Source organism: Cetorhinus maximus, chromosome 28 (assembly GCF_964194155.1).
Source record: "Cetorhinus maximus chromosome 28, sCetMax3.hap1.1, whole genome shotgun sequence".
Lineage (NCBI taxonomy): Eukaryota > Metazoa > Chordata > Chondrichthyes > Lamniformes > Cetorhinidae > Cetorhinus > Cetorhinus maximus.
This window is the reverse complement of record NC_135906.1, coordinates 20,673,280-20,697,477: the sequence shown is the minus strand read 5'-3', so window position 1 is coordinate 20,697,477 and position 24,198 is coordinate 20,673,280. Positions and strand designations below refer to the sequence as shown.

Here is a 24,198-nt window from a genome sequence, read left to right as displayed (position 1 = left end):
GGGGCTCTGGAGGGGGTGGGGTTCTGAGAGGGGGTGGGGTTCTGAGAGGGGGTGGGGGGCTCTGGAGGGGGGTCAGAGAGGGTGGGGGCAACCCGAGGGCGGGAGGGGGGGGCAACCCGAGGGCGGGAGGGGGGGGCAACCCGAGGGCGGGAGGGGGCAACCCGAGGGCGGGAGGGGGCAACAAGAGGGTGGGCGGAGGGGGCAACAAGAGGGTGGGCGGAGGGGGCAACAAGAGGCAAGAGGGCGGAGGGGGCAACAAGAGGGAGGGCGGGCGGGCGGGAGGGGGGGCAACCCGAGGGCGGGAGTGGGGGCACCACGAGGGCGGGAGGGGGGCAACCCGAGGGCGGGAGGGGGGCAACCCGAGGGCGGGAGGGGGGCAACCCGAGGGCGGGAGGGGGGCAACCCGAGGGCGGGAGGGGGGCAACCCGAGAGCGGGAGGACAGCCCGAGGGCGGGCGGCAACCCGAGGGCGGGGGGGGGGGCAACCCGAGGGCGGGAGGGTGGGCAACCCGAGGGCGGGAGGGGGGGCAACCCGAGGGCGGGAGGGGGGGCAACCCGAGGGCGGGAGGGGGGGCAACCCGAGGGCGGGGGGGGGGGGGAGGGAACAACCCGAGGGCGGGAGGGGGGGCAACCCGAGGGCGGGAGGGGGGGGCAACCCGAGGGCGGGAGGGGGGGGCAACCCGAGGGCGGGAGGGGGGGGCAACCCGAGGGCGGGGGGGGGGGGCAACCCGAGGGCGGGGGGGGGGGGCAACCAGAGGGCGGGAGGGGGGGGCAACCCGAGGGCGGGGAGGGGGGGGCAACCCGAGGGCGGGACAACCCGAGGGCGGGAGGGCAGCCCGAGGGCGGGAGGGGGGCAACCCGAGGGCAGGGGGGGGGAAGGGAACAACCCGAGGGCGGGGTGGGGGGGCAACAAGAGGGCCGGGGGGGGGGGGGGGGGGGCAACAAGAGGGCCGGGGGGGGGGGGGGCAACAAGAGGGGGGGGGGGGCAACAAGAGGGCCGGGGGGGGGCAACAAGAGGGTGAGAGGGGCAACAAGAGGGTGGGGGGCAACAAGAGGGTGGGGGGGCAACAAGAGGTGGGGGGGGCAACAAGAGGGTGGGGGGGGCAACAAGAGGGTGGGGGGGGCAACAAGAGGGTGGGGGGGGCAACAAGATGGTGGTGGGGGGGGCAACAAAATGGTGGGGGGGGCAACAAAATGGTGGGGGGGCAACAAGAGGGTAGGGGGAGGGCAACAAGAGGGTGGGGGCGGGGAGTTGGAGGCTCGGGGTCCTTCAATTCAGCCCGCCCCGAGCAATGCCTGTAGAAATCCAGGCCTGAAGGGGTCGGAACCAAAACATTCCACAGGATGGGCTGAGGCCCGGGCGCCTATGGTGTAAATTTTCAGCCAGGCCTGAAATCCAGGGCCCGGGCCTATTCCACCCGACTCAGAGTCAGTAATTGTTTTTTTTTTCCAAGGGGCCAGTGTTTCTATGATGATTATTTTTTGTTTTAAATTCTTTATTTATTACCTGACTTGCGACTCATTCGCTTCTCCCAGCCAGGCGGTAGGGGCTCCTCCTCAGCCATGGTTCTTGTCGAATGAGCCGAGCGGAGACAACCTAACCTGAGCGCGGCGTGGGCGGGAAGCACGCATACGTCGCTCTGCATTTTGATTGGTCTCTCCGTACGTCAATGACGTCCCTGTTCCAGTTCTCCAATGACGATTGGTCAAAGCTGATGCCAGTCACGAGCAGGTCCCGCCTCCGTGGCGTTGACATGCAAACTAACTTAGTGCCTGGTAAGCCCGCCCAATTGATCCTGAGATAAGGCCCGCCTCCTCGGGCTAATACCTTGCTTCTACTGGAGGAGCGGAACGTCAGTCATGAATTCCGTACGCCGATTGGTCAAGAGGGCAGTAAAGCTCGGCCCCAAAGCGTCCAAATTTGATAGCAACTTATTCAGGTTCGCTGATTCGGATATGATAAACCATCGTATTATTGCCCTTAAAACAAATTATTGCGGCTATTAAGACATGAGAGAAAACAGAAAAAAAGCTGCATTTATATGTCTTGTGCTATTTGCATTGACAACCATGCGAGAGTTCTGTAATCTCGCTTTCCTACCATCGAAAATACATGATTTTACCGGCAAATCTTATTTTAAAATTATCTAATCAACATGAAGCGTTGCAAGTCGATGTCTTAAAAACGTTTTTGTTTCGAGAAATTGCTGCTCTGATTCTAAATGGGCGAAAGGGGCGGGTATTTCTTTATCCCGAGGTCCTATTGGTCCGCTAGGCGACGATGGTGCCGTCCGCATGGCTTTCCCGACGTCTCATTGGCCAAGAGAGCCGTCAATCAGGCGAGGGGGACCCTGTTGCTAACGGGCGGGGCTGCGGCCTAGTTATGTTGCTGCGCGGAAGAGATCCTGAGTAATCGGGTGGGGGGGGGGGGTGAGCAGGTAAGTGAAGATGTCGCCGATATAAACGGTCCCCGAGTGTGAGCTGGGACTTTCCATGTTCGAAAATACAACAAACTGTCAGTAAATAAACAGCTGCCTGATTTTCTACGACCTCCTGCGCATGTTAATTAAATCCCGAGGACTTGTGGTCTGGGCAGCTGGAGAATTCAGGGCCCCGGGTGCATTAATGATCATTCATTTTGATATTTCGTTAAAATTAATGGATTATTGAAGGTCTGGAGCAGAAACGGAGGCTGTTTGGCCCATCTTGCTGGTACTAGCTGAAAAAAGAGCCATCCAGTCTCATCCCCACCCCCTTCCAGCTCTTGGTCCATAGCCTTGTAGGTTCAGGCATTTCAAGTGCCAACATGATGAGGGTTTCTCCCTCCACTTTCCTCCTAGGTAGTGACTTCCAGACCTCTATCACCTTCTGTTTTTTCTTGTGTGTGTATATGGGTGTTGTTGGTATAGCCAGTGTTTGTTGCCCATCCCTAATTGCCCTTGAGAAGGTGGTGGTGGTGGTGGGCTGCTGCTTTGAACCGCTATTGTCCCTGCGGTGTAGGTACACCCAAGGTGCTGTTAGGGAAGGAGTTCCAGGATTTTGACCCGCCCTGCAGTGAAGGAACGGTGGTATATTTCCAAGTCAGGATGGTGAGTGTGGCTTGGAGGGGAACTTGCGGCTGAGTGGTTTTCCCCATGCCTCTGTTGTCCTTGAGATGAGTTACTGAATAGTATGTGCTTGGGCTCTAGAGCTCAGAAGAATGAGGGATGATCTCATAGGAAAAATAGCACTCCGGGAGGGCTTGACAGGATGGGGTAGGCGCGATGCAGATTTAGGGTTACTATCAGATCAGTCATGATCTTATTGAATGGCAAAGCAGGCTCGAGGGGCTGAATGGCCTCCTCCTTGTTAGTCTGTATGTTCGATTAGATGTTGGGAGGTTGTTTCTTCCCTGCCCCTGCCCCCGCCCCCGCCCTGGGACAGACATCCTAGAACTAGAGAGCATAACCTCAAGGTAAGGGGTTGACCATTTAGGACGGGAATGAGGAGGAATTTTGTCACTCAGAGCTGTGGATGCTAAGTTGTTGAGGAGTGTGATTGATAGTTTGGATGTTGAGGAAATCGAGGGATTTTGTATTTGGGTGGGAAGGTGGTGTTCAGGTCAACCAGCCAGCTATGATCTTCTTGAAAGGTGGAGCAGGCTCAAGGGGCCATTTGGCCTACTGATACTCCTATTTCTTATTCAACTCCACTCTAATCCTTCTACTGTGGGAATATTTTGCATCAGATACATTGCCCTAAAGGGCAGTGGAGACAGATTCAGTAGTAACTTTCAAAATGGAATTGAATAAATACTTGAAAAAGAAAAGAATTATAGGTTTATGGGGGAAGAACAGGAGCGTGGGACGAATTTAATAACACTTTTACAAATGGCTTCCATCTGTGCCGTGTGATTCTTTTACCCTAGAGTCAGGAGTGTAAACTTGACTTTTTTTAATATTCACTCATGGGATGTGGGCGTTGCTGACTAGGCCAGCATTTATTACCCATCCCTAATTGCCCTGGAGAAGGTGTTGCTGAGTTGCTGCCTTGAACTGCTGCAGTCCACGTGGTGTAGGTACACCCACAGTGCTGTTAGGGAGGGAGTTCCACATGTTTACCCAGTAACAGTGAACTAACGGCGATATATTTCCAAGTCAGGATGGTGAGTGGCCCTTGTCCTTCTAGATGGTAGTGGTTGTGGGTTTGGAAGGTGCTGTCTAAGGAGGCTTGGTGAGTTGCTGCAGTGCGCTTTGTAGATGGCCAATCAAGCGGGCTGCTTTGTCCTGAATGGTGTCAAGCTCCTTGTGTTGTTGGAGCTGCACTCATCCAGGCAAGTGGGGGGTATTCCATCATACCCCTGACTTGTGCCATGTAGATGGTGGACAGGCTTTGGGGAGTCAGGAAGTGAGATACTTGCTGCAGGATTTCTAGCCTCTGACCTGCTGGTGTAGCCACAGTATTTCTATGGCCAGTTCAGTTTCTGGAGTTTATTTCAACAGGCTGGAGGTTAAAGCATCACTCTGGGGTTTCTAATCAGGAGAACGTTCCGGTGCTTCAACCTACAGTGTCCAAATCGATTTTGATACTGGACCATGTTATGGAAATGATAGCTTAAATATGACTAAACTTGCCCATATTGTAAATTGGACTTTATTCCTCTGGGAGTATTGGACTTTAGATACAGTGAAGATCAAAATATGGATGTCCTTGCATTCTAATAGAACCGTGGTATGGTACAGAGGAAGGTCATTTGGCCTATCGTACCTTTGCTAGCTATTTGAAATTGTCTAACTTGTGTCTCTCCTCTTTCCCTATAGCCCCGTTCATGCTTCACTTCACTTCAAATATTTATCCAATTCTCTTTGGCAGTTACCATTGAATCTGCTTCCAACAAGCTCGTAGACGTCGGGTTCCGGATCACAGCTCTTTAATAATTTTCTAACGTTCGTGTAGATATGGTACTTTGGTTCTGCACTGCGTTCTGCAAAGTTGCATTGTTAAGCTTTCTTTTAAGCACTATATTTTTTTTTCTTCCCTCCCCACCATCTTCCTAGGAATTCCTAAGAATGATTGAGATAATTTGCAACGATCGTTTAGGAAAGAAAGTCCGAGTGAAGTGCAAGTATCCTTTTAAGATGGGTAGTGCAACATTACTGTCTTTTTAATTGGAATATTTACAGCCATTAAGTGAACTCTTCTGTTGGTTTCTTAACTGTTGGTTATGGGCTATATAATTAGTTATAATTATTAGAACATAAGAAATAGGAACAGGAGGAGACCATTCAGCCCCTCGAGTCTGCTGCGCCATTCAATAAGATCATGGCTGATCTACTTCTGTTTTGATTTCCTCATTTCCATCTACCCCCGATAATCTTAGATTCTGATTAGGCAAGGGAATCAATCTACCTGTGCCTTAAAAATATTCAATGACCCCACCTCCACCACCTTCTGAGACAGAGAGTTCCAAAGTTGCACAGCCCTCTGAGAGAAAAAAATCCTCTTCATCTGCCCTAACTTTAAAACAGTGACCCCTAATTCTGGACTCACCCACAAGAGGAAACGTCCTTTCAACGTCCACCTTGTCAAGCCTGTTCAGGATCTTGGAAACTTCAATCAAATCGCCCCTCACTCTTCTAAACTCCAGTGGAAACAAGCCCAGTCTGTCCAACCGTTCCCCATAAGACAACCCACTCATTCCAGGTATCAATCTAGTAAACCTGAACTGCCTCCAACGCATTTACACCCTTCCTTAAATAAAGAGACCAAAACTGCACATAGTATTCGAGATGTGGTCTCACCAATGCCCTGTATAACTGAAGCATAAAATCCTTACTTTTATGCTCAATCCCTCTCGTAATAAAGGATAGCATTCCATTAGCCTTAATTACTTGCTGTACCTGCATACTATTTGTGACTCATGTACTGGAACACCTAGATACCTCTGCATCTAAGAATTATGCAGCTGTTCTCCATTTAAGTAATACTGTTTTGGTCCTTCCTGTCAAAGTGAACAACTTCACATTTTGCCGCGTTAAACACCATTTTCCAGATCTTTGCCCACTCACTTTCTATATCCATCTGCAACCTCCTCATGTCCTCTTCACAACATACTTTCCTACCTATCTTTGTGTCATCTGGAAATTTGGCTACGATGTCTCCACTCCCGTCGTCTAAGTCATTGATGTAAATCGTGAAAAGCTGAGGCCCCAGTACAGATCCCTGTGGGTCTCTACTCATCACATCCTGCCAATCAGAAAAAGACCCATTTATGCATGCTCTGCATTCTGCCAGCCAGCCAATCTTCTATCCATACCTCATGTTACCCCCTGCACCATGCACTTTTATTTTCCCTAATAACCTTGATGTAACCCCTTATCAAATGCTTCCTGGAAATCCAAGTACAGTATGTCTGCAGGCTCCCCTTTATCCACCGTGCGTGTTACACCTTCAAAAAAACTCCAATAAATTGGTTAAACATGATTTCCCTTTCACAAAGCCATGCTGACTCTTTCCAATTGCCTTGAGCTCTTCTCAGTACCCAGCTAAAACCTCCTTAATGATCGATTCTAACAACTCCCCCATGACAGACATCAAGCCAACTGGCTTATTTCCCCCTTGAATAGAGGGGTTATATTTGCCAGTCCGATGGAACCTTTCCACAATCTAGTGAATTTTGGAAAATTAACACCAGCGCACGACTACCTCATTAACTACCTCTTTTAAGACCCTAGGATAAAGTCCATCGGGACCCGGAGACTTGTCAGTCTGCAGCTCCATCAATTTGCTTAGTACTGTTTCCCTAGTGATTTCAATTTCACCAAGTTCCTCTCTCCCTTTCACCTCCTGATTTGCATCTATTACTGGAATGTTTTTTTGTATCTTCTATTGTGAACACAGAGCAAAATGTTGGTTCATTTCATCTGCCATTTCCTTATTATCAACTATTAACTCTCCATTGTCACTCTCTAGAGGACCAACACTCACTTTACTTATTCTTTTCTTTTTTAAATACCTGTAAAAACTCTTGCAATCCGTTTTTAGATTTCTAGCTAGCTTCCCCTTATACTCTAATTTCTTTCTCCTGATTAACCTTTTAGTCATTCTTTTCCATTCTTTAAATTCTGACCAAATCATCTGCCTCGACACTCATCTTTGCGGAGTTGTATGCTTTTTCCTTAAGTTTGATGCTTTCCTTAACTTTTTTAGTTAACTATGGATGATGGGTTCTCCCTTTTAGAATTTTTCTTTAGAATAGGAATGTACTTATTCTGAATACTCTGAAATATCCCCCTAAATGTCTGCCACTGCTTCTCTATTGATCTTTCCTCTAGCCTAGTTTCCCAGTTCACTTCAGCTAGCTCAGCTTTTGTCCCCACATAGTTGCCCTTATTTAAGTTTAAGATACTAGTCTTAGATTTGTTCTTCACCCTTTCAAACTGGATATAAAATTCAAGCATGTTGTGACCACTGCCACCTAGAGGTGCCTTTACCCTGAGGTCATTAATTAATCCTGTCACATTACACAATACCAAGTCTAATATAACCTGCTGTCTGGTTGGTTGCTCTAAGAAACTATCTTGAAAGCATTTTATGAACTCGTCCCGGTTACTGCTATCAGTCTGATTTTTTTCCAGCTTATATGTAGATTAAAATCATCCATGGTTATTATCATCCCTTGATTGCAAGCATACAATATTTTCTCTTGAATACTTTGTCCTACACTGTGGTTACTGTTAGGGGGCCTATAGACCACTCCCACTAATGACTTTTTTCTCCTACTATTCCTCATCTCCACCCAAACCGATTCTACATCCCGATCTCCTGAACCAAGGTCATCTCTAACTATTGCATCAATGCCCTCTTTAATTAACAGTGTTATCCCTCCACCTTTTCCAAGCTTCCTATTCTTCTTGAAAGCCATGTACGCCTCAATATTAAGGACCCAATCTTTGTCGTCCTACATCCATGTCTCCGTAATTGCTATCAGATCATATTTATTTACTTCAACGTGGGCCATGCATTCATAAGAAAGTAAATGAATGTTACGTGCATTCAGATAGAGAGCCTTCGGTTTTGTCTTTTTGTTACCTTTGTAATGTCTAGTCTTGACTGTTGATATATTCTTAGGTTTTTTTCTCTATCCCTTCCTACCATTCTCTGATCCTCATTTCTCATTAGTATTTCCCTCCCCTGTCTTGATTCTACACCTTGAATTGCTACCTCTACCCAAGCTTAATCCTCAGACCTCTTGAGTTCCCTAGTTCTGTGATTTGTGAGGACACTTGTCCCAGCATGGTTCAGGTGTAAACCGTCCTAACAGTACAGACCCCACTTTCCCCAGTACTGATGCCAGTGCCCCACAAACCAGAACCCGCTTCTCCCTCACCAGTCTTTCAGCCACACATTCACTTCTCTAATTTTATTTGCCCTATGCCAATTTGTATGTGACTCAGGTAATGATCCAGAGATTGCTACCTTTGAGGTTCTACTTCTTAATTTGGTATCTAACTCTTCATACTGACTTTGCAGAATCTCTTCCCGAGTTCTACCTGTCACTGGTACCTACATGGACCACGACAACTGGATCCCGCGTTCCTACTGCAAGTTCCCTCCAGCCCTGAGCGGATGTCCCGAATCCTGGCACCGGGCAGGCAACATAGCCATCTGGACTCTCTCTCTTTACTGCAGAGAACAGTGTTTACCCCCCTACTACGGCTATGTTTAATTTTGCTCCCCCTGCTTGAATGGCTTCCTGTGCCACAGTGCCATGGCCAGTCAGCTCATCCACCTTGCAGATCTCTCTTTCATCCACACAGGTTGTGAGTACCTCAAACCTGTTTGACAATTGCAAGGCTTGAGGCTCTTCCACTACTGCCTGCTCAGTCCCATTACCTGCCTCATTGACAGTCACATCCTGCTGACCAAAACAGATGACCCTCTTCTAAGAGGTGTGACTGTCATCTGGAACAAAGCATCCAGATATTTCTCCACCTCCCTTATGATGCGCAATGTCTGCGTTTGGGCTTTCAGATCAATAATCCTGATCCGGAATTCCTCAAGCTGCTTAGACTTCCTGCAGATGTGTTTGCCATGGATCGCCTTGGCGTCCAAAAGCTCCCACATCCCACAGCAGCTGAAATAGCTCTGCTCTGACTCCCAGCAAGGTAGGCCTCACTCGAATCCCTGGTCTGTATTTATAGGCATTCCTCAGCTCCTGACTATCTCCTGCAGGTCCGATCTTCTCTGACTGGGGTGTGAGGGGTGGTTATCTTATTAGCTCAAAATTATTAGTTGTAATTAGTTAAAATTGGAGACAAATTATTTTGGGGTGTCAGAACTGCAGCTTGTTATACAAATTTGTGGTGTTTGAGGCTCTACCTTTTTTTTCAGCTAAGCAAAAGGTTTGGATGCTCCTGTCTTAAATGAATAAAGGCCTAAACTGGAATGAGAATCTCTTTTTACCCTTCCTGTTATGAGGGGGTTTTCATGAAATAACCAACAAGATAAGGCTGCCTTAAGAAGCAGTTCAGAGAAGGTTCACTCAACTGATACCTGAGGTGAAGGGGGTGGTTACCTTATGAGGAGAAGCGATTCGGAAAGGATGGTTTCCCCTTGTGGGAGAGACTAAAACCAGGGGACACATTTTTAACATACAGAATCTCCTATTTAAGATGGAGATGAGGAGAATTTTTCTTGTGGGTCATGAATCTTCGTAATTCTCACTTCCCCAGAGAGCGATGAAGGCAGGACCATCAAATAATTTGAAGGCAGAGGCAGGTAGATTCTTGACTAACAAAGGACTCCAAGGTTAATGGGGGTAGGTGGAACACAGAGTTGAGGCCACAATCCGATCAGCCGCGATCTTATTGAATGGCAGAGCAGGCTCGAAGGGCTGAATGGCCTTCTCCTAATTCATACGTTCGTACGTACAATGTTCCTATAAAATGCGAGTTCACAAGCCTTGTCACTAGATTTTCTGTAAATCATAATGGTGAGCTTGGGAATTCAAAGCCTCATTGTAGCTTTTTTTTTTCATTAAGCTTCACTAAATTAGAATTTCCTTGTTTAAAAATTCAGTTATTACTATAGCACTGATCATTCTCAATGTTCTGATTGTAGGGGAGAATTGCATTAAGAGCCACAACATTAAAGAGTGACATACTTGAGAGAGACTGTAACCTGCTCAGCACAAGGTGCTGAGATGCAGGTCAAAGATGGGGATTAAAGGGAGGTCTTATCGCAGGCTCAGAACACGGAAGGGCAGAGTAGTTTAGCAAGTGAATCTCAGAACATGGGTCCATGCAGCTGAAGGCATTGCTTTTAATGGTAGGGCAGAGAACGAGTGGTGCTCAGACTTGAAGGTCGGAGTGGTGGAGAGTTCAGGGGAGAGGTTATTGTAGAGTTGAGTTTACAAAGATAGGAAACCATGAAGGAATTTAAACAAGTATGAGGATTTTAAATTTGAGATGTTATAGTAATAATAATAGTATAGCAGCATTCTGAGAAAGATGGTGTGGCCCGCACTGTCAGAAGCTGCAGTGAAGGTGATGAGGGGTAATGCACTATGGTAACAGTCGCACAGAATGTACTTTACAACTTTACAAAAGTAGGCCACATGAGCAGTAAAAACAGAATGGCACGAACTTGGAGACTTCTTTTTCCTTAATTTCTGCCTCCAGTCCTGATGATAGCATAAAAGACCTGAAGAAATTGATAGCTGCGCAGACTGGAACAAAATGGGACAAGCTCGTCCTAAAGAAATGGTTTGTTCTTATGTTTTCTTACATAGCTTAGTGGCACTAATTTCCTGAATTACATAGAATTTGCAGCACAGAAACAAACTCCGGCATACACCTGGGCTTCAGATGAGCCTCCTCTCATTGTTTGCTTCATCTAACCCTATCAGCATATCCTCCTACTTATTTAATGTGCTTATCTAGAATGCTAATCACCTTTTGCAAAAAAAAAATTAAATTGGGCAGATGTTTATTGAATTTATCTCGATGTAAAAAGAATTTCATTCCATGTGTGAGGATTGTAACTTTTCAGCATTTTGGTCCTTGTGGGAAATTGGAAGCATCATCCTGTAATGTCCCAGTGGATTATTTGTTCTAATTCAACTTGTTCTGATTCCAGGTATACCATCTTCAAGAATCACGTTCAGTTGCAAGATTGTATCTTTTGATGTTATAAAACTATGCCAATAGCTTCCAGCCTTTTCTGTATGAATGGGGGCAGAAGGGATAAGAAAATACTTAGACACTCCTGATAATACCCTGTTCTAACTTCTAAAAGCTTGTCTACAAAAGGAAAATATTGCTGAACAAAGCTTTTTTTTCCCTATTAGTTTGCAACATTTGCAAGTCAAAAATACAGAGAGTGTAATCTGCTGACTTCAGAACCCTAGGGAGGTCAAGACCCCACAGTGAAGACTCATGGTCCACACGCAAGTGTAGAACATTTTGTGGTTATTGAATAGAGATGCATATTGATGAGCACGGGTAAAGTCTTGGGAGCAGAGCGTATTGGCAAACTATTCTCCCATCAACAAGGGTCATTTTAACCATGACTTTGAGGAAGAGTTGCACCCATTGGAAGGTAGCTGCTCCTGTTTTATACCATAGAAACAATTGTCCTTGTGCACCTGCCCACGCACCTGTCCAAAGGCTGAGTTATAGGGAAAACATTTGTTTGTCTGGTTACAGTAGATTTCAAGGTTGAGTAACATGAAGGATGGGATAGAACCTTTACTTTAGGTTTGCTTTTGGCTTTGAGTACTGAATGGACCAAATGCAGAGTAAGTCTTTTAAGTGTGACCTCCTTCCTCCCCTTTTCACCCTTCCCAAATCTGAATGCAATTCCTCTTTCCTGTACCAGCCGCCTCCGGACATCTTGAAGGCTACCAATTGCCATCAAATTAAGCACAATTTTGCTTGACTTAGTCTAATAGGAACTCAGTTGAGACTATATCTGTAACCATTCACTTGGGACTGTTCTGCCAGATGACAGCGGGATTTTATTCCATCTATCTTTGCTAAATCTTAGCCTAGGTATCTTTAGGCAGTTGCATTGAAGCATGAACAGATGCATGGATAACTTGCAAAACTATTTTATATAAATTGGGGATTGTAATGTAGTGATTATGCTACTCTACCTGAAAATTAAGGCAATAACCCAGAGAAGGGGTTTCCAATCCTACATGGCAGCTTGTGTATTTGAATTCTGTTTTAAATTCTGATGCAAGTAAAACGCAATTTAAAAACCCAATATGTTTCATTAATGTCCTTCAGAAAGATGTGCCATCTTTCCCCAGTCTGGCCTATCTGCGATCCCAATCATGAACAAACAAAAGTTAGCGGCAGGAAAAGATCCATTGTTTCCATCTGGCCTGCTGCATATAGTTGTGATGCATTATGCTACCTTATTCATCCTGGATCCGCATAATCTCCTGGGAGATGCAGAAAAAGGATAAACGGGCAAATTAGGGGAAAAATGTCCAGATTATTTCTCTCTCAGCACTTTAGATGGTTGAAACTAGTCGCAAGAAATTGTGTTGCCACTTTGTTGTAGGATACCCAACCCTTGAATGAGATGACCTGTTCCCCACCCAGCAGCCTGTTCCACTAGTCTCTGGGAATAGAAGTGCTGCCTAACACCAAGTCTAGTCCTGCCATGGTGTAGCTTATAAGTGTGACCCCAGGTTCCCCCAAATCTCTTCAGTCCATGTAAATGCAATCCAGCTCCTACGTCATTTTCTAAACCTTGATCCAATTACCAGAGTCTCTAACTTTTCTACAGTATACAGACTGATGAGCTTGTTTGGGTGATGAAGATATTTTAATCCGGATAATGCTCTTGTGGCTCTTCCCTGCATCTTTTCCTGCTACCCAACCATATTATTGGAAAATCAACACTGGAGCCAATATTCTAAAGGAGATCTAACCCAAGTCTTGTACAAGGGCAACATTTTATCTTAGTAAATTATCATGTGAATCTTGCTTGTTTTGAAACTGCAGCATTATGCCTTGACCATGATCGTTTTGAGAGTGATGCTCTTAACACCCAGCTCCTTTTCTTTCACCAATGGCCTCTAATCTGTTCACTGCACATTGTGCACATATTTAGCATGAGACTTGTTTGCATGCATAACATTATACTTTTAAGTTAAATGCTATTTGCCAATTGTTGGACCATTTCTCCAGCAAATTGCGCTGTTTGCAGGAATTGAGGATTCTCTCAGTCCTAACACTCGCACATAATTTGTATAATCTGAAAACCTGTGGATCCATCTCCCCAACTCTTAAAGCAGGTCATTAATACCAGTTGTAAATAGCAAAATTCCTAACATCAGTCTCTGTGGAACAGTAGCCACTTGCAAACCAGATTCAAACCCATTGACAACTTTTTGCCTGCTAGCTGTGCTAGCATTCAGCTTTCAGTTCAGTGGGAAAAATTATCAGTAACTCAATCTTTTAGAGAAGTTTCTTGTGAAGTCTTTTATCACAGCTTTCAGAAAACCAAAGCTGATTCTGTCTACTAAGTTACCCTTGTTCACTAACCTGGCGACTTCAAAAAATTTGTTTTATTTGTTTCAGATTTAGTATTTTTCCGGCTTGGATTAAGACAATGACCCTATTTCCAGGCTATATACCATTTGAAATGGTAATCCAGATCGTAGTAATTCTGTATGTTGCTGTGTAAAGTAGGATTGAATTGGACACTTTAATGCAGCCTGTGCATTCTCAGTATTTATAAGCCTTAACCAGGCTGCTTTCAGATGAGATCCATGATGGAATGAACCTGGAGCTGTACTACCAATAAAATTTATCCCCCTGAGGAGGCCAAGGTTATCACCAACCATCAACACCATTCACCTGAGAGAAACGACTTATGACTTCACAATGAAGCTTTTGCGTTTGCTTTTCTGATGAACACTGATCACTTTGTTTTTGCTTTACTGACCTATGTTCCCCTTTTTTTTAACTTTACATTTCAGAACAGCTTTACTATTAGGTTTCTTGTCCATGTCCAGTCTGAGGTTTCTAAATCCCAAAATTATAGATGGGTAAAGTTGTTTTGTCTGTGCTTCCTCCTTCCTTGCTATGTGTAATACTCAGTCTAGCAGTGATGGTGCTTCCCACAGCTGAGGTGTATCATTACACAACTCTTTCCACTCTATTGTACTTGCTGACAATTTGTCCAGCATGGAGAGCGAAAAGACTTTCAAGAGATTGAAGTGCTCACTGGGTTAGGGAGGGGATGGTTCTTGATAGTTTATTGAGGTTCAGTCTTTTGGGTTAATCTTAGTAGAGGTTGGAAACAAGCATTTTATTTTTCCTTTCTCTGAGTGCATATGCAAGAAATTGTATTAGCAGGATGTTGGCAAGACGGAATGCTAACTTGACTTCAAAAACTTTTTGTCCCTTGTGAACTGGACAATGTCAAAGAGAACCATGTTAATATGTACACTTAAATTGGTTAAATGGATTAAATAGATTTGCCTCGCTGTGACTGTTTCTTATGGTGCACTTTTCTCCCTGTGTAACCTGTACTTTAATACCAGATCTATGCATAGTGCTTATTAGTTGTCCTTGCAGGCTCCTGGGACAGCTAATGCTAATATCTGATTAATACACCTTTTATTTCTAGATAATGTACTTGTCTTTAAATGGATAAAAATCACCCTCTTGACCTTGTGTCAGAACCGGTTTTTTTGCTTCCGCCAGCTTAAACGTTCCCTCCCTCCACCACTGGTGCACAGTCGCTGCAGTGTGTATTATCTACAAGATTAATTGCAGCAACTTGCCAAGGCTCTTTCGACAGTACCTTCGAAGCCTGTGACCTCTACCACCTAGAAGGACAGGGTAGCAGGTGCATACAAACAAGTTCCTATCCAGTACACAGACCATCCTGACTTGGCACGATATCGCTGCTCCTTTGCTGTTGCTGGGTCAAAATATTTGGAACTCCCCAACAGCACTGTGACTGTACCTACATCCCATGGACTGCAGTGAATCAAGAAGGCGGCTCATTGCTTTCTCAAGGGCAATTAGGGATGGCAACAAATGCAGGTTTGCTAGCCACACATCCAAAGAACAAATAAAATGACCCGTTCCAATATGTGTTGCAGCTATCCTATCCTCTTCTCTGTCAGTAGTTTCATGCAGAGTAGATCCAGAAACTCCATAGTTTGTTGAAATGAACTGGATATACAGGACCAGCAGCTATCTGTAATTTACCCTCGACAATTTGCTTTTTGGATTCAAAATTAATTATGTTTTTGCAAAGCCAAAAAACCTAATGCATCCCAATCAATGAAATGTGTAACTTTTTGAAATCTATTGTTCTGCTACATTTCTTGTGTGACACATTTTTCTTCCAAAACATTCATAGTTTTGGAACCAAAAGCTGCTATAGAGACTTGTGCACTAATGTATTTTCTCTGGGATCTCAAAACTATTGAGGGCAGATGATTTCCCTCTCTTCCTCTTCATTCACCTGAATGTAAGTAGCCAGTGTGCCCTCATTCTGACCTGGTGTGAAGCAGTTGTATTTTTAGCCTTTACCCTGAACCTGAAGTACTGTGAGGCCTGCTCCCTGATGGCACCTGGAACCAGAAGGGGAAATCCAACTGTGGTCCATCTCTCTGTATGTCGGGTCTACCTGTCTCTTTCTCATAACTGAGGCAAGGTCATGGTATTAACACCAGGCTGGCTCGCAAAGGACTTGAGCTCATCCTTTAATTATTCTGTAAATAGATTGATATCAGATTGTACAAAGCCCTAGGGCTGTCTAAAATATTTACTAATTGACATTGTAGGATGATACAGTATAGAAGCAGGCCATTCGGCCTGTTATACCAGCGCTGGCTCTTTGAAACATCTACCCAGTTAGTCCCACCCTTCTTCCCCCATTTGAATCTACTTCCACTGCCCATTCAGTTTATGCATTCCCGATCATAACTCATGTATTTCTTCATCGATTCCAATGAGAAAGAAAAATTCCAAGGGGAGGACCCACCGTCCATGGTTAACTAAAAAGTTAAGGATGGTATCAAACTTAAAGAAAAAGCATATAATTACGCAAAGTTGGGTGGCAGGTCAGAAGATTGTGCAGAATATAAAAAACAGCAAAGAATGACCAAAAGATTGATCAGGAAGAAAAATTAGATTACGAGAGAAAGCTAGCTGGGAATATAAAGACACACAGTAAGAGTTTCTATAGTTATTTAAAAAACAGTTAAGAAAGTGAGCATTGGTCCGATAGAAAGTGAGTCTGGGGAATTAATAATGGAAAATAAGGAGATGACAGATTAATTAAAGAAGTATTTTGCATTGGTCTTCACTTTGGATGATACAAGTAACATCCAAGAAATAGCTGTAAATCAGGAAATGGAAAAGAGGGAGGAACTTGGGAAATGATACGAAGTAAATTGTTGGAGCTGCAGGCTGATGAGTCCCCAGGTACTGATGGACTTCATCCTCAGGTCCTAAAAAACGTGGCTAGTGAGATAGTTGATGGATTGGTTTTAATTTTCCAAAATTCCCTATATTTGGTGAAAGTTCCATTAGATTGGAAAATAGCAAATGTAACTCCTTTATTCACAGGGGGAGGGAGCCAGAAGGCAGGAAACGAAAGGCCTTTTAGCTTAACATCTGTCATAAGGAAAATGTTCAAAACTTATTAAATACGTCAGTTAACGTTTCGAGTCCGCATGACCCTTCAAAAGAACTGTCATGCGGACTCGAAATGTTAACTGTGCTCCCTTCCACAGATGCTGCCAGACCTGCTGAGTTTTTCCAGGTATTTTTGCTTTTGTTTTCGATTTCCAGCATCCGCAGTTTTTTGCTTTTATCTTATTAAAGATGTGATAGCAGGGCATTTTGCAAAATTCAGGGTAATCAGGCAGAGTCAACATGGTTTTGTGAAAGGGAAGTCATGTTTAACCAATTTATTGGAGTTCTTTGAAAAAGTAACATATGCTGTGAGTGAAAGGGAGCCGGTCTGTATTTAGATTTCCAGAAGGCATTTGATAAGGTGCCACATCAAAGGTTACTGTGAAAGAAGAAGCATATTATCTAAATGGTGACAGCTTGCAGAGCGCTGAGATGCAGAGGGGTCCAGGTGTCCTAATGCATGAATTGCAAAAGGCTAATATTCAGGTACAACAGGTAATTAGGAAAGCTTACAGAATAGAATGCGAAGGGAATTGAATACAAAAGTAAGGAGGTTATATTTCTGGTGGATGTACTGTATGTAAATTTCCAGAAGGCATTTGAAAGGTTGGTCGGGTTGACATATATCCTTTGGAGTTCATAAAAGAGGCAACTTGATTAACATACAAGATCCTGAGGGGTGTTGACAGGGGAAGTGGAGACGATGGTTCCTCTTGTGGGAGAATCTAGTACTGGGGGCCACTGTTGAAAAATAAGGGGTCGCCATTTAGGACAGAGATGAGAATTTTTTTCTGTCAGAGGGTCATGAGTCTTTAGAACTCTTCCTCAAAAGGTGGTGAAAGCAGAGTCCTTGAATAGTTTTAAGGCAGAGGTAGATAAGTTCTTGATGAGCAAGGGGGTGAAAGGTTATCGGGGGTAGGCGGGAATGTGGAGTTGAGGTGAAATCCATTCAGCCATGATCTTGTTGAATGGCGGAGCTGGTTCGAAGGGCCAAGTGGTCCACCCCTGCTCCTAATTCGTATGTTGATCATTGTTAAAATTTATTTGCAGCAGCTTTTTCTTGCATAGTAGATTTTCCTTGCTTTGTTGTTAGGAATGTGAATTTTGCAATAATATAGACAAACCACTGCAGCCCTGTGCCTATAGGACAAGAATGAAATTAACATGGAGTCAAATGCTTGAAATTTTTATTAAAAGTTAAATGATACATATACTCATGGCCAATATAATGAGATTATAAAGGATCCTTTGTTGCAGAAGATGCAGACATTACAGTCGGGTGAGTTCAACTCTTCAGGTGGTTCCCTTCTTAATCATCCGCCTCACCGTACAAAGGGATTCTTTGTAAGCCTGGCTAAAAGGCCTTTACAGCATCTCCTCCAAGACCTCACTCTTGATTTTATATCTGGTATTATTTAATTTAACATACCGAGTCTTGTTAAAATTTCACTCATAGGTTGTGGATGTCACTGGCAAGGCCCAGCATTTATTGTCCTTCCCTTATTGCCCTTGAGAAGGTGCTGGTGAGCTACCTTCTCAAAAACAACTGAGTGGCTTGCTGAGCCATTTCGGAGGGTCCTTAAATTAACCACATTGCTGTGGGTCTGGGGTTACATATAGGCCAGACTGGGTAAGGACGGCAGATTTCCTTTCCTAAAGTCATTAATGAATTCGATGGGTTTTTACGACAATCCAGTAGTTTCCTGGTCACCATTACGGAGACTAGCTTTTCAGTTTAGATTTATTTATTTAATTAAATTTAATTATTCCAGCTTTCAAGGTGGGATTTCATCTCATAACTCAATCATTATTCCAGGCCTCAAGGTTACTAATCCAGGAACACAACTACTATGCTTCCATATTCTGCAGATTTAAAAAGGCTTTACAGCATTGCCTTGGGATACAACATAAAGTAACTTATCTATTTAATTGTACAGAAAAGATTAAACATATAAATGCATCCATCAGAAAGTTAGGGCTAAGACTATTTTATATGTCAATTACAGCCTTACACATATTGCCTGTCAGCGACATTTGCTGGTTTTCTTCAGCCTAACATTTAAGTACAGAACTGGAACTTAAAGGGAACTTGAAATGTGATTTATTTCATTCAGCTGTCGCTGAATCTTAATCTCTTACTGACGTTCCTGTCACTCTGTAATATGCACTGCTCCCCAGCAGAGAAAGTTAGCAGGCAGTCTATTTCCAGGTTACTTTACCACTTGCTCTCACCTGCCTGTAGCTCAACTTGGGAACTGAATATGGAGAAGAAGGGAATCTACAAAATCATTTTAATGATGTCTGTGTGGCTTGATATTTATGATTGGTGACTTAAACAGACACTTCTGAAATGCTGTCTATCCAGTTCAGAAGCATGAGAGGCATTGAAACATAAGATGCTGAGAGGTTTGGCACAGGGAGTATGTTTCCTCTGTGGGGGAGACTAGTACTAGGGGACACAGTTTAAAAATAAGAGTTCTCCCTTTTAAAACCGAGATGAGGAGAATTTTTTTTCTGAGGGTTGTTAGTCTGTGGAATTCTCTTCCGTGAAAGCAGTGGAGGCTGGATCATTGAATTTATTCATGATTGAATTAGACAGATTTTTGATGGACAAGGGAGCCCAGGGTTATGGGGAGGTGGAGAGTGGGGGGTCAGACATGTAAGTGGAGTTGAGACCACAGTCACATCAGCCATGGTCTTATCGAATGACAGAGCAGGCCTACTCCTGCTCCTATGTCCCTATCCAATATGTTGTATGATGATTAAATAGAACAAGAGAAAAACCTTTTTGATGGAGTAAAAGGTTGGAGGTGAGGGATTGATTGTCGCTTTGTGTTCTGGAGTTGAGTGTTCATTACTGGTGAGTGGAACAAGTTGACCTGGATTTTGCAGTCAGCAGCAAAAGAATGGTGCTTGCTGTCCATCATGTTTCCCGCTGCCCACAGAATTTTCTTAGGCTGTTGAGCAGTAATTTGAGTTATTTAGCAAGTCTTTTCAATGTGATCCCCTTGGCAGGGCATCTGTGGTGTGTGTGAGAGAGCAGGGCAAGCAACAAAATGGTCAATCAATTAGACTGAAGAATCCTCACTGAGAAATGCAGAGTCTAAAACAGGAGATAGAAATGAGAATATTTTAATTCAATGTAAAATCGCATATAGAAAGTGAAAATTAATTTTAATGTTTTTTAAACCTCCAACAATGGTTAAAATCTGAAGAATTGAGACTCCACACTTATAAAATTACACTTACAGGGCCAGAGAGGCTGTTTGGAGCTAATTAAGACTTAGCAGGCTTTTAAAAATTCAATTATCCTGAATGTACCAGCCCTAACTTTTAATGGCCTATTTAGTGGGTAACTAGTGGTTTGGCATCGCAACTTCATGCATTTTGTGTATTTCAATGTCTCTTGACAACATGCAGCAGAGTCTGTGGCAGAGCAGGGTAAATCAGACAGCAAATTCAGGATCTCCATGTTTAACCGCACACGTGCGGACACCAGAAACTACTAGCTGATTTACTCCATAATGACGGGGAGCACAGATAACCTCACCACTATTTCTATTGTAAAATCCGGGCCATTATGTTGGTAACATAGGAAACTATGTACCTTTTTCTAGCAACTCACTGGAGCTATCTGAAAGGTTTGCTTCTTGTACAATTGGTGTTCAAGCCCAAGTGACAGCTTGTCATTCTGTACTGAGCTATAACTGAAAACTGTCTTTTTCCGTTAATTTGTGGCGTTATTGGAAGCATTTGGCAATGTTCTTGTTTAAGTTTTGTTCTGGTTTACAAACGCACTGTATCCCGATTCAGTTTCAACTGTATTTCATTAGTAAATATTTCAAAGGCTGAAGAGGAACATCATTTACCTATCCTTCCTCTGCTACTATTATCTGATCGTCCGCTGCTGCTGCTGTTGGGTCTTGTATGCCTTGATCCTCAGACTCTGATATTCCTGCCTCACAATGTTGTTGCAGACTAGTGTTGCTGACTTCTGCACTCTCCCCAGGTGCTGTTGTTGGTAATTCTGTGGCTTGCACAGGTTTGACCAGATTGCCTAGACTAGGATCTTGTCCTTCTGTATTTTCCATTGTATTGGTCACTGTTGTATCTTGTATGCCTTGTGAGGGTTCTGCATCAATTGAGGTTGCTTGTTCTTCAGCATCTTCTGTTGCCAATTTTTCAGTTGGATTATCTCCCACGTTAACTGGAGTTTCACTTGTTCTCTCTGCTGATGGTTTGAAGTATATGTCCTGATTTTGATCCCAAACATCTAGGCATTCCATAAGATTTCCCAAGCATGGTGGAGCATGCACTGGTGGAATATCCAGACATTCTTCCAAACGCTTGGCAGATGTTTCTAGAATTCTTTCAACACCTTTGGTTTGGATTTCTAAATCTGCCTCAGTATTTTTCATTGTTTGTAGATCAGTTTTGGCTATTTCTGCTGGTGCTTCTAGTCCAGTTTCAACACCTGTTGGTGGCTCTTGATCATGACACATATGTGCTGCAGCCACACCTTCTTGCGCTTCCTTAAGCAACATGTCACCTTTACCTGATTTACCATTGTTGTGGCTAGCCATCATCGAACCATTATCAATAACTGTGTGTGTAGACAACTCCATCTGCCCTGCAATCGATTCAGCATCTGTGCAATATTCTTCTGGCCTGTCACCACTGTTCACACTGACAGGAGCCTCATTTGTGTTGTCAGAGGACTCCTTGAAGTCTGGCTCAGCTACTATATTTAGCAGAGTATCTGCCACACCTTCTGAACCATTTTGACTCTCTTCTGCATTTCCTGTAGCTTCAAACTTTTCTTCAACATCTATACATTGTGCCTGGGAATCGTCAGACGCTTGAACATTTTCTCCTATTGTGTCTTCCAGGGTAGTAGAAAGTCCAATATCCTTCATTACTGTTAATGCTTCAATCTCCTCTCTGCAGCCCTGGCCTTCTGATTCTTGTAACCTATTTTGACCATCTTCTACAGATTTACTTTTGTTTTCATTGGACAGCTCTTTTTTACATGAGTTTCGATCAGATACTCCTGCCTTAAGTGCAACATCAGTGCTGCCTATGGCCTCGAGGAGGTTTTCTTCAAGTTCCTTTGCAGTCTCTACAGAGATGGTCTGTTCAGATTCCACATTTTCATTTCTTGTTTCGATACCCAACCCTCCTTTCCCTGCAGCATCTTCATTTCCTTCAGTCACTTGTTCTTCAACAGTAGTCTCACCACGGTTCTCTTCTTCCTGTTGCATCTCCATAAACATTGTTTCTTCAGTTGCCTCATTCTTCTCGATTATTTCTTCGGCTATAGTGAGGTCTCCAGCTTGCTCTTTATTTGGGGCATCTGGATTTTCACACTCAATAGTGGATATTTCAACTGGATATTCTTCTGATTCCTGTGTGATCATTCCCTTGCCATCTTCTACCTCTGCCATGTCTCTCTTGGATTTGTTTGTATCCCAAGAAGCCAAGATTATAAATTGAACCCAAGCTGTTGTGATCAGGTTTCTAAATCTTCACAAATTTAACTTTTTCTTTCCTTCAAGCGTTGCAACCTGTTGGGCTTTTGTACCTTTGAGAAGAAAGTGTCTTTGTTGAAGATTCTATCTCCTTATTTGGTTTTGTGCCAAATGTTTTGATAACACCCTATGAAACACTTTGGAAGGTTTCGGTGCGTTAGCAGTGCTATATAAACGCAAGTTGTTGTTGGTATCTTTTAGGCCAATTTCTGTTTAAAAACAAACAAAAAGGATTACGATGATTGCATTTAAAGACCAAATAATGTTCCTAGTTCAGAAATGCAAATATTACACCACTACCTTGAAACTCAGACTATCTATGAGTCCACAGAATTTTCAATCTTCTCCTCAGCCTTTCCTGTTTGAATCTCCACAACGTCACAACAGCAGGGGCCAATCAACTCTTAGTGATGTTTTCTGAGAGTCTCAAATTGAACTATCCTCCAAGAATTTAACATGGGTGTTACGCAGTCTGTGCTTCACAGCAATGTTAAACATGGGTAAGTGTAAATGTAGAGTCAAGACTTGCTCTGAATCCTGAGCTGAGTCATGTCCTGCTTCAAAGCTTTGGTTCTGGATTCAGACTGCATTTACATCATTGCTGTGATAACTATATGAAGCCATTTCCCTAGAGTTAAAATGTAAATGTAATTCTAACACAGAATTATTAATTCCAGAATGGTATGGTTCCTTACGATATACTGAGTTTTAATAAGAGGATTTCAGAAATAATGAAAGCTAAATAAAATGCTTGATTAGCTAGACAAAAGAATATGACAAAACACAACATGATTTATGAGCTCTGTTTAATTGTATTCAGAGTGTAGAATATCATTGTGACTAAGCCCTGATGTAGAAGTGGATTGGAAAGTAAAGTCCTATAAATTAAGTTCAAGCTAAGAAAAGTGTTTGCAAATTTTAAATGATTAATTTTTTTCTTAATCAGGTGTGAAAATAATTTATAGCCTGGAGTGAATGTGCCCTCTAATGAAAATAGAATATTCATTTTCTTGTAAAAGCTAACAAAATCACAGTGGTAGTTTCGAGATATTCAATTTCCAAAAATGTAGCTTAAACAGTTTACCCGTTACAGGGGATGAAGCATTTGCCTGCACAGTGATTCTTCAAACGTTAACACATGGTGTGAAATGTTTTTAAAATGTAATGAGGACATTGTGGTAGAATCAGACAGTGCAGAAGGAGGCTATTCGGCCCATCATGCCTGTGCCAGCTTTTTGAAAAAGCTATCCAATTCGTCCAACTGCCCTGATCCTTGCCTTACAGCCCTGCGATTTTTTTCATTTTTGGTATTTATCTAATTCTCTTGCGAGATTTAATATTAAATCTGCTTTGACTGCTCTTCGGGGCAATGCATTGTAGCATTTTGAGAATCACTTGGACAATTTTGCTTCCTTTTAAATAGCACAGTTATTTGATGTCAAAAAGCACAAGTTAGCCATTAAAAAAAGACACTGATTACCTGGTACAAGTCTTTTCGTAAAGTTTCAAGGAGGTCCACTCCACTTGGGACAGTGCTATTCTCCTCTTAACACCTCACTCCCAAGTCTTGAGAGACGTATTGATTTTCTAGATTCATATTCATACGCACTGATTCATATCGAGCCACTGTTTGCTGCTGAGTGTACTGGGGAACCTTTGGAGAAAAATCATCAGTATTTCAATTATTATAGCGTACCTGAGATCCCACCGAAGGCGAGGTGAGGACTGTCTGCTGGCTGTTTGCAGTGCAGCACAGGAAACAGCATGGAAATGGTTCAAAATAACAAGAGCAAATCCAAGGAAGCTGCTGTGAGATTGGCAATGCTGCCTGGCAGAGGGTTCTGCTTGAGACAACTGCAAGCTTTCACGGCATGTCAATAAGTCAAAATGAAAAGATTCTTTCATAACAAGGAGCCTGGAGTTAATGCTCAGCCAGTTCAGGATAACTAAGTATAGACTAACCTGGCAGTGCATCGGTTAGAGAGCCAGTGTTTTTATTGATAAAACTCAAAA

The 24,198-nt window shown here is 43.5% G+C and overlaps 3 protein-coding genes across 3 annotated transcripts in view; 1 reads left to right on the top strand and 2 right to left on the bottom strand.

Annotated features, from left to right (window-relative positions):
* Positions 1 to 1,648, bottom strand: part of pin1 (peptidylprolyl cis/trans isomerase, NIMA-interacting 1) — an 18,930-nt gene extending 17,282 nt beyond the window's left edge. The window contains exon 1 of the mRNA XM_078531387.1: positions 1,507 to 1,648. Within this exon, the coding sequence (XP_078387513.1) occupies positions 1,507 to 1,645 (139 nt within the window). The 5' untranslated portion in view covers positions 1,646 to 1,648. The remainder of the gene's footprint in view (positions 1 to 1,506) is intronic.
* An 843-nt stretch (positions 1,649 to 2,491) lies between these two features.
* LOC144668916 (ubiquitin-like protein 5) lies at positions 2,492 to 14,489 on the top strand. Its single transcript, XM_078531389.1, has 4 exons — positions 2,492 to 5,103; positions 10,661 to 10,744; positions 11,118 to 11,155; positions 13,759 to 14,489. The coding sequence occupies exons 1-4, from the start codon at positions 5,048 to 5,050 to the stop codon at positions 13,800 to 13,802; spliced, it is 222 nt and encodes a 73-aa protein (XP_078387515.1). The 5' UTR covers positions 2,492 to 5,047; the 3' UTR covers positions 13,803 to 14,489.
* A 5,908-nt stretch (positions 14,490 to 20,397) lies between these two features.
* Positions 20,398 to 23,803, bottom strand: LOC144669007 (uncharacterized). Its single transcript, XM_078531556.1, has 2 exons — positions 23,666 to 23,803; positions 20,398 to 22,394 (listed from the first exon to the last, which is right to left on the bottom strand). The coding sequence occupies exon 2, from the start codon at positions 22,099 to 22,101 to the stop codon at positions 20,527 to 20,529; it is 1,575 nt and encodes a 524-aa protein (XP_078387682.1). The 5' UTR covers positions 22,102 to 22,394; positions 23,666 to 23,803; the 3' UTR covers positions 20,398 to 20,526.
* Positions 23,804 to 24,198: the final 395 nt, after the last annotated feature.

What these genes read in the sequence shown, in the direction of transcription:
- LOC144669007 (XM_078531556.1), bottom strand. Translation starts at nt 22,101, where the DNA reads ATGGCAGAGGTAGAAGATGGCAAGGGAATGATCACACAGGAATCAGAA.
- LOC144668916 (XM_078531389.1), top strand. Translation starts at nt 5,048, where the DNA reads ATGATTGAGATAATTTGCAACGATCGTTTAGGAAAGAAAGTCCGAGTG. An exon ending in AAAGTCCGAGTGAAGTGCAA is followed by an intron (nt 5,104 to 10,660) that starts GTATCCTTTTAA and finishes TTCTGCCTCCAG; the next exon opens with TCCTGATGATAGCATAAAAG. An exon ending in AAGCTCGTCCTAAAGAAATG is followed by an intron (nt 10,745 to 11,117) that starts GTTTGTTCTTAT and finishes TTCTGATTCCAG; the next exon opens with GTATACCATCTTCAAGAATC.